At 38.5% G+C, this 9,475-nt stretch overlaps 1 protein-coding gene across 1 annotated transcript in view; it reads left to right on the plus strand.

The window, feature by feature from the left end:
- The window catches only part of BPGM (bisphosphoglycerate mutase), a 29,111-nt gene extending 20,841 nt beyond the window's left edge, over nt 1-8,270 (plus strand). Inside the window, exon 3 of the mRNA XM_081287701.1 lies at nt 7,437-8,270. Within this exon, the coding sequence (XP_081143827.1) occupies nt 7,437-7,612 (176 nt within the window). The 3' untranslated portion in view covers nt 7,613-8,270. The remainder of the gene's footprint in view (nt 1-7,436) is intronic.
- Nucleotides 8,271-9,475: the final 1,205 nt, after the last annotated feature.

The raw sequence follows: 9,475 nt of genomic DNA on the forward strand, positions 1-9,475 counted from the left end.
GTTCCAGATTTTAGAGGGAATGCCTTCAATTTTTCTCCATTCAGAATGATGCTAGCCTAAGGCTTAGCATAGATTGCTTTTACAATGTTGAGGTATGTTCCTGTTATCCCTAGTTTTTCGAGAGTTTTGAACATAAAGGGATGCTGTACTTTGTCGAATGCTTTTTCCGCATCTATCGAGATGATCATATGGTTCTTATTTTTAAGTCTATTGATGTGGTGAATAACATTTATTGATTTCCGTATATTGAACCAGCCTTGCATACCAGGGATGAATCCTACTTGATCATGGTGCACAATTTTTTTGATATGTTTTTGTATCCGATTCGCCAGAATTTTATTGAGGACTTTTGCATCTAGGTTCATTAGAGATATTGATCTGTAGTTTTCTTTCTTTGAAGTGTCTTTGTCTGGTTTCGGAATCAGGGTGATGTTGGCCTCGTAGAATGAATTTGGAAGTTCTCCCTCTTTTTCTATTTCCTGAAATAGCTTGAAAAGTATTGGTATTAGTTCCTCTTTAAAGGTTTTGTAAAACTCTGCTGTATACCCATCCGGTCCTGGGCTTTTCTTAGATGGTAATCTTTTGGTGGTTTCTTCTATTTCCTCAATTGATATTGGTCTGTTTAGGTTGTCTATATCCTCCTGACTCAATCTGGGCAGATTATATGACTTAAGAAATTTATCTATGCCTTCACTATCTTCTATTTTATTGGAGTATAAGGATTCAAAGTTATTTCTGATTATCTTCTGTATTTCTGAAGTGTCTGTTGTGATATTGCCTTTTTCATCCCGTATGCTAGTAATTTGAGTTCTCTCTCTTCTTCTCTTCGTTAGCATGGTTAAGGGTCTGTCGATTTTATTTATTTTTTCAAAGAACCAACTTTTAGTTTTGTCAATTTTTTCAATTGTTTCTTTTGTTTCGATTTCATTAATTTCAGCTCTGATTTTAATTATTTCTTGCCTTCTACTTCTTTTGCTGTTGTTTTGCTCTTCTTTTTCTAGGATTTTGAGATGAAGTATGAGACCATTTATTTGTTGGTTTTTTTCTTTTTTTAAGGAATGAACTCCAAGCAATGAATTTTCCTCTTAGAACTGCTTTCAATGTGTCCCATAGATTCCGATATGTTGTGTCTGTGTTTTCATTTAACTCTAAGAAGTTTTTAATTTCTTCCTTGATGTCTTCTAAAACCCATTGATCGTTCAGTAACCTATTGTTCATTCTCCAAGTGATGCATGATTTTTCCTTCCTTCCTTTTATCGTTGATTTTTTGTTTCATTCCATTATGATCAGATAAGATGCATGGTATTATCTCTCTCTACTCCTTTATATTGTCTAAGAGTTGCCCTGTGACATAATATATGATCTATTTTTGAGAAGGATCCATGTGCTGCTGAGAAAAAAGTGTAACTGCTTGATGTTGGGTGGTATATTCTATATATGTCAATTAAGTCTAGTTGTTAATTGTGTTATTGAGTTCTATAATTTCCTTATTCAACTTTTGTTTGGAAGATCTGTCCAGTGGTGAGAGAGGTGTGTTGAAGTCTCCCATGATTATTGTATGGTGGTCTATTAGACTTTTGAACTTGAGAAGAGTTTGCTTGATGAACATAGCACCACCGTTGTTTGGGGCATATATATTTATGATTGTTATGTCTTGTTGGTGTATGGTTCCCTTGAGCAGTATGTAGTGTCCCTCTTTATCCCTTTTGATTAACTTTGGCTTGAAATCTATTTTATTTGATATGAGTATGGACACTCCTGCTTGTTTCCGCAGTCCATATGAGTGATATGATTTTTCCCAACCTTTCACCTTCAGTCTATGTATATCTTTTCCTATCAAATGCGTCTCCTGTAGGCAGCATATTGTTGTATCTTGTTTTGTGATCCATTCAACTAGCCTGTGTGTCTTAATTGGTGAGTTTAAGCCATTAACATTTAGGGTTATTATTGAGATATGGTTTGTTCTTCCAGCCATATTTGTTTATTAATGTTACTAAACCTGATTTGTTTTCCTCTTTGATTATTTTCCCCCCTTTACTGTCCTACCTCCCATTGTTGGTTTTCATTGTTATTTTTCATTTCCTCTTCCTGTAATGTTTTGCCAAGGATGTTTTGAAGAGTTGGTTTTCTAGCTGCAAATTCTTTTAACTTTTGTTTATCGTGGAAGGTTTTAATTTCATCTTCCATCCTGAAGCTTAATTTCGCCGGATACACGATTCTTGGTTGGAACCCATTTTCTTTCAGTGTTTGAAATATGTTATTCCAGGATCTTCTAGCTTTCAGAGTCTGTGTTGAAAGATCAGCTGTTATCCTGATTGTTTTACCCCTAAATGTAATCTGCTTCCTTTCTCTTGTAGCTTTTAAAATTCTCTCCTTATTCTGTATGTTGGGCATCTTCATTATAATGTGTCTAGGTGTGGATCTCTTATGATTTTGCACATTTGGCGTCCTGTAGGCTTCTAGGATTTGGGATTCTGTCTCATTCTTCAAGTCTGGGAAGTTTTCTCGTATTATTTCATTGAATAGATTGTTTATTCCTTTGGTTTGGAGCTCTGTGCCTTCCGGTATCCCAATGACTCTTAAGTTTGGTCTTTTAATGTTATCCCATATTTCTTGGATGTTCTGCTCATGGTTTCTTAGCAGTCTTGCTGAGCTGTCTATGTTCTTTTCAAGTTGAAATACTTTGTCTTCATTGTCTGATGTTCTATCTTGTAAGTGATCTACTCTGCTGGTAGTATTCTCAATTGAGTTTTTAAGTTGGTTTATTGCTTCCTGCATTTCTAGGATTTCTATTTGTTTGTTTTTTATTACCTCTATCTCCCTGTGTAATTGATCTTTTGCTTCTTGGATTTGTTTATGTAATTCATTGTCAAAGTGATCTTTCATTGTCTGATTTTGCTGTCTCGTGTCTTCCCTGAGACTCCAGATCATCTGAAGCATGTATATCCTGAACTCTTTATCTGACATTCCATCTGTTGCAGCTATTACCTCTTCTAGAGTTGAGTTGACCTGCATTGCTTGTGGTCCTTTCTTTCCTTGTCTTTTCATACTGCTCGCGTTTCTTTCTGCTTGGTGAAACTGTTGTGTTTTTGAAATTTTCCCTCTATTTATTTATATTGCTCTTGTATAGTTGAAAAATCTCCTTTGCAGGGCAGGTAGTGGCTGTGATCCTCCTCCAGTTGGGGTGATCTGTCTACCACGCTGGCGGGCCGCTAGATCTGCTCTGCCGGTCGGTCGCAGGTCTGCCTACCCTGCAGGCGCGTGGGGCAGCTCTGTCACTCCACAGGTTGCTGGGCCTGACCTTGCAGGCACTGGGGGAGGGGGCGGCCCTGCCCCTCCTCAGGCCGCTGGACCTGTTGTGCTGGTGGGTCGCAGGTCCGCCTACCCTGCAGGCGCGTGGGGCAGCTCTGTCACTCCGCAGGTTGCTGGGCCTGACCTCTGATTTTTATTTTATTATTTTTAGTTTTGTCATGGTACTGTGGGTCAAACCCAAGGCCTCATGCACACTGGCAAGCACTTTACCACTAAGCTAAACCTAGACCTAGCCCTTCATTGCTTTTTAGTATATATTTGTCCCTTGGTATCCATAAAAGACTGGTTCAGAGATTCTTGCAGATACCAGAATCTGCAGATGCTCAAGATCTTTATATACAGTGACATAGTATTTGCACATATCCTCCTATCTACTTTAAGTCTTCTCTAGATTACTTATAATACATAATACAATGTAAATACTGTTGTACTATGTTGTTTAGGAAATAATGACAAGAACGAAAAGTCTATCCGTATTTGATATAGCTATATTTTAAAAAGTCTTTTCCATTCCTGGTTGATTGAATCCATGGGTGAGGAATCAGTGGATATGGATTCACAGAGTTGTAAATCCACCACCACAATCAGTTTTAAATTATTTTCGGAGGCCGGTGGGGAAAGGTTAACCAAAGGGTACTAAGTTATAATTAAATATAAGTAAGAAGTTCTGGTGTGCTGTTGTGCAGTAGAGAGGCAAGAGATGACAGATATGTACTATATATCTTTAAAAAACTAGAAGAAAGGATTTTAAATGTTTTCACTATAAAGAAATGATGACTGAGAAGATAGATGTTTAATTAGATTTTCATTACCTTCATGTACTCTTCTGCTGTCACCACCCACAATTATGTCACTTCCCCCTAACTGTAGGTAACTAATCTACTTTATGTCATTATGGATTTGCCTATTCTGAACATTTCATATTAATAGAATCATACAATATGTGGTCCTTTTGTGACTGGCTTTTTTATTTAGCATGTTTTATTTAGCACGTAAGCAGGATGGGGTACTTCATTTCCTTTTATTCTCAAATAATATTCCTTTTTTTATGACTATGTGACATTTAATTTATCTGTTTATTAGTTGATGGACTGCTATGGTTTTGGCCTAGAAAAGTTCCCTGAAAAGCTCATGTTTTGAAAGCATGATCCCTAATAAAGCAAGAATCAGAGGTGGGGCTTTTAGGCAATGATTAGGGCTAAAACTCTGTTAGTGCATTAATCCATTTAGTAGATTAATGGTTTGTATGGACTACTGGGTGGTAACTGTAGACAGATGGGGCATGGCTAAAGGAAGTAGGTAACTGGAGAATGACCTTAGACTCTGTTTTGTCCCTGCCTCTCCTCCCTCCCTGGTTCTTGGTTACCATCAGCTGAACAGCTTTCCTCCTGTCATACCCATCCACCATGATGTTCTGCCTTACCTCAGGCTCAGAGCAATAGAGCCAGCCAACCATGACTAAGACCTATGAAACCAGATTAGTTAGAGACATCTATGAAATCTCTTTTTTCTCTCCAAGGCTTATAGATTCTAGAAACAGATAAAACATGGTCTTGCACAACAGATGATTATAGAAAGTACTTGGTGTCCCTGTGTTTCTCAGACCTCTAAGATGTCTCTGCTTTTCCTAACCATTAAGTATGAAATAGAGAAACTCTGGTTTTGGAAGAAACTATCCTCCCTCATTTCATTGGAGGTAAAATCCTGCCCAAAGTCACACATGTTCTTCTCTAGAGTACTGTACTCAGCTACTGGTTAGATGGGTGAGTCAAGACTGAGGACTTCCAGAGTTTTCCCTGGATTTCGGAGGGAGAACTGCTGGATTGTAAGTTCCAATGGTGCCCTGGCTCTAAACCACATACTATTGAACTCCCCTCCCGCACAGCCAGCAGACATTTCCTGACCCAGTGGAGGCAGAGGACTTTTAGAATTTAGAGCGCTCATCTCCCAGCTAACCAGCTGGGTGCCTGTCTGAATGCATCTGTTCTTGCCAGTTTTAGTTTGTGGGGATAATCCTGAGTAAGATTGCAACATGAGATGAGGGCAGGGCAAACAGTCTTCCCTTTAAGTCCTCTACCTGTTAGGGGTAGAAGAAATGGGTACTTTTCCCTGTATGTTCATTTTTAAGCTAGTCCTCTTATCCCACAACCTTTGGTAATGCTCAGAAAGGTAAAGCATGTGTTTCTTTTTTCTTCTCTTTTTAACTTGACAGAGGGATTGGAAGCCCAGAGAAATTTTTTACCTAAAACTTTACAGTTAGTATATTGAGGGGAGGTGATTGGCCGGCACACTTGGAAGAGACAATCTCTTACAAGTTAGGATTCTTTTGTTTCGTAGTTGTTCTAATTTGGATAGTTTGTACATAAGAGTAGGTAGGTAGCTCTTCTGGTCCTAGACCTGAAATTGGAATAAAGAGCCATCCCACTGAGTAAGGATTCAGTGCATTGATTCTGTGGCTCTTGGCTGGTATAGTTATAACCAGTGACTTATTAAAATGACAAAGTGCACTTATAGTTAACTAGTAATAATTTATTCTGCCACCATCAATTAAGGACAACCTTGGACTCGTCTCACAATTTGCTCTGCCTAGATCCTTCCTATCTTATGGAATAGAAACATATGATTAGAAGTCTATGTAATTAAAACACTTATGTCCCCCTTCCCCTGCCCCTACTGGGGATTGAACCCAGGAGCCCTCTACCACTGAGTTACATCCCACTCAGCCCTTTTAATCTTTTATTTTGAGAAAGGGTCTCATTAAGTTGTCAAGTCTGGCCTGGAACTTGGTATCCTTCTGCCTCAACCTCCCAAGTCACTGAGATTATAGAGCATTTATGTTTTTTGAATTTTTGTTTTGTTTTGTTTGGAGTATGGAGGATTGAACCCAAGAGCACCTAACAACTGAGCCACAAACTGGCCCTTTTTAAATATTTTATTTAGACACAGGATCTCACAAAGTTGTTTAGGGCCTTGCTAAATTGCTAAATCTGGCTTTGAACTTGCCTTAGCCTTCTGAGCTGCTGGGATTATAGGCATGCAGCACTGTGCCCAACCAATTGTTTTTTTAAAGTAAATAATTTGAATATTTTCAGTTGCTTTTTAGTTTGCTCCATCTTTTTTCTCATATCTTCTGTTTTTCTGTTTTGAACTTGGAGAAGCCCAGGTATAGACTTCTGTGTTTTAATCCAAGTTTTGCCATTTGCTGCTCTGTGTGGTCTTGAGTTATTTAACCTCTGTGTGCCAGAAATTGTTACATGGAGAAAACAGTAACTTATACCCTCATATAATACATATAAAGTACTTACAATAAGTAAGCCAGGCATGGTAGTACATACCTGTTAACCCAGCTACCTGTGAGGCTTAAGGCTGGAGGATTGCAAGTTCAAGGCCAGCCTTGGCAATTTAGGGAAATTGTCTCACAAAAAGAAAAGTACCTAGCATGTAGTATGTGCTCAGAATGTTAGCTGTTTGTTAAAAGTAATTGTAATAATGAAAATATTGTTATTACCACAGTGACCATTATAACTATGGTAATTCTTCTGCTTCAGATTGAATTACCAACAATTTACTTGTATTTAAAAAAGGATTAAAGGTGACCTGTCCATTATGCATATCTTCCTAGTGGTGGGATGTAAAGGGACAGTTGGAGAATGAGGGCTGTTTACAAAGCATACTGTAAAGTTCTTTCCTGATTCCCCTAGGCTATGTTCCCTAAGCCTTGGGGGAGAATTCCTGCTTGAATTCCTGGGGTTTTCCAAGCTCACTTAGTGTTTGAAAACCAGCCACATTCCCATCAAATGAACTAGATTCAGACATTAATGGAAAGTCCTAATTTTAAGACCAGTGTGGAAAAGATGATTTCAATTCCTTCCACATGTAACTAGGCAGGAGCAGGTTGCCCCAGAAGTTATATACTGTTTTAAGATTCAGCACTTGATGTGAATCCCTAAATTTCTAGAAAGTTCCCAGCATTATGAAATTGTAGTTGGAAACCCTCACAGCACCTGGCCTGGTTTCAACCAAACAGTTAATATGGAACTAAGTCAATGTGCAGTTAAACAATTAAACAGAACTCCCTCTGGAGTTTGTTTTTAACACTTGTCCCTTTCTCTTCTGCTCAACAGGTATCTCAGATGAAGACATTATTAACATTACTCTCCCTACTGGAGTCCCAATTCTCCTGGAACTGGATGAAAACCTGCGTGCTGTTGGGCCTCACCAGTTCCTGGGTGACCAAGAGGCTATCCAGCAAGCCATTAAGAAAGTGGATGATCAAGGAAAAGTGAAAAAAGTCCCATAGTGTCTCCAAGTACTGCCTAAAAATAGACACAGAAGGAATGGCATGCAGTGTGTTATGGGTGCTGATTTCTCTTTTTTTCCCCCTGATTTTCCATATTTTTTTTCCAGGGATAGATTGTGCAGCAGAATTTTGTATAGGTAACTAGATAACTTATCCAGGCTGGGATGAAGCATTAGAGTACCTAAGAACTAATGGCATTAGTCTTAGGAGTTAGCTTTCTTGCTAGGCCTGTTTGAATTAGGCACAAATTAGTAACCAGGGGCGTTTAATTGAGGTTGTTTTGTTAGTTTCTGAGTTGGAAGAGTAACAGGTGGAGATGAAGTTTAAGGTATTTATTGTTCAGTAAATCATTATCGAGTCACCATGGATAGGCACTATTTCAATAAGTAGTTCACCTTTTATTTAATAAGACTTTCTGAAATGATAGGAATACTACTAGATAATACACTGTATGTAAGTATTTATTACTAGTCTTTTCCTCTAGGAAAGGGGATCCTTTGGTCATTAAGACCACAGGTCCATTTATTTAATGGGAAAATCACAGATGGGTCCTTCAGGAAGGCCAGCAGCCACTACAATAACAGCAGAAGCAAGGCCCCTAACTTTCTCTAGTCCAGAGTCATCTTTTGTTTGGTATTCAGTAGAATTCTTCTTTGGCCACTAGAATGGTACAATATAGACAACTATGGCTGTTTATGTTCATTTTGGGTTTTTAGTTTTTTGAACTTTAATTGTTGGGTACATAGGGTTGGTTTAAAAATAAAGTTCTGTGACTGAAAATGACATCTCCAAGTGTTTTCATGTGTTTGATAAATTTTAGGCTGGTGTCTCAACTAGTCTTGTACTCCTGTATTCCTGTTAACACTCAGAGGACTGCACTCATTTTACCACCCTGACACTTCTCCTTGTCTTTAAATTGAAGGTTGGCATTGGGGAATGTAGAATATAGTGCATATGATTTATTCACCTGGCAGAGGGAGTGGTATATTGGGGTTTGTCACATTCTTGTGTTATTCAGCTAAGGGCAAAATATTATAGTATATAGTACAGAGTAGTCAGGGTAGGCCATTTCAGTGATAGTCTTATAAAAAATTGACAATTTTAATAGCTATTACAGCTATTTATCATTTTTCAGGTTTTCTTTGGTGGATTTAGTTTACTTATATTCATTTTATAGTTAAAATTGACATTTGAAGGAAGTAAAGTCTGAAATCTTTGCTGCTACTTGCTCTCCATTCAGTATTTAATTTAGAACTCCTAGGGATTAGACGAAGAAGATGGCTGAAAAGTTGAACTGGTCTGCTCCCAGCTGGCCATATCTGTGATACATAAAAACATGGAATATGGCTGCTTTCCATCCGTTATCCTCAACTGTAGCCTTTCATCTTAGTGCCATTCTTCAACTAATAATCCTCTAGAATTCAGATAGCAGGTTGTCTTAGTCAGCTTTTTTGCTGCTGTGACTAAAAGACCTGACAAGCACAAGTATAGAGGAGGAAAAGTTTAAGAGCTCACGGTTTCATAGGTCTCAATCCATAGACAGCCGGCTCCATTTCTTGGGGCTCCTAGAGATGCTGAACATCATGGCAAAAGAGTGTGGCAGAGGGAAGCAGCTCACATGATGATCAAAAAGCAGAGAGAGACTCTACTTGCCAGATACAAAATATATACTCCAAAGCCACACCCCCAATGCCCACCTCCTCTGCCACACCCTACCCACCTTCAGTTACCACTCAGTTAATCCCACCAAGGGGATTAATTCACTGATTGGGTTAAAATTCACACAACCTAATCATTTCTCCTCTGAACCTTCTTGCATTGTCTCACACATGAGCTTTTTGGGGATACTTCACATCCAAACCA

Source organism: Spermophilus citellus, assembly GCF_964194105.1.
Source record: "Spermophilus citellus genome assembly, chromosome: 3".
Classification (NCBI taxonomy): Eukaryota; Metazoa; Chordata; class Mammalia; order Rodentia; family Sciuridae; genus Spermophilus; species Spermophilus citellus.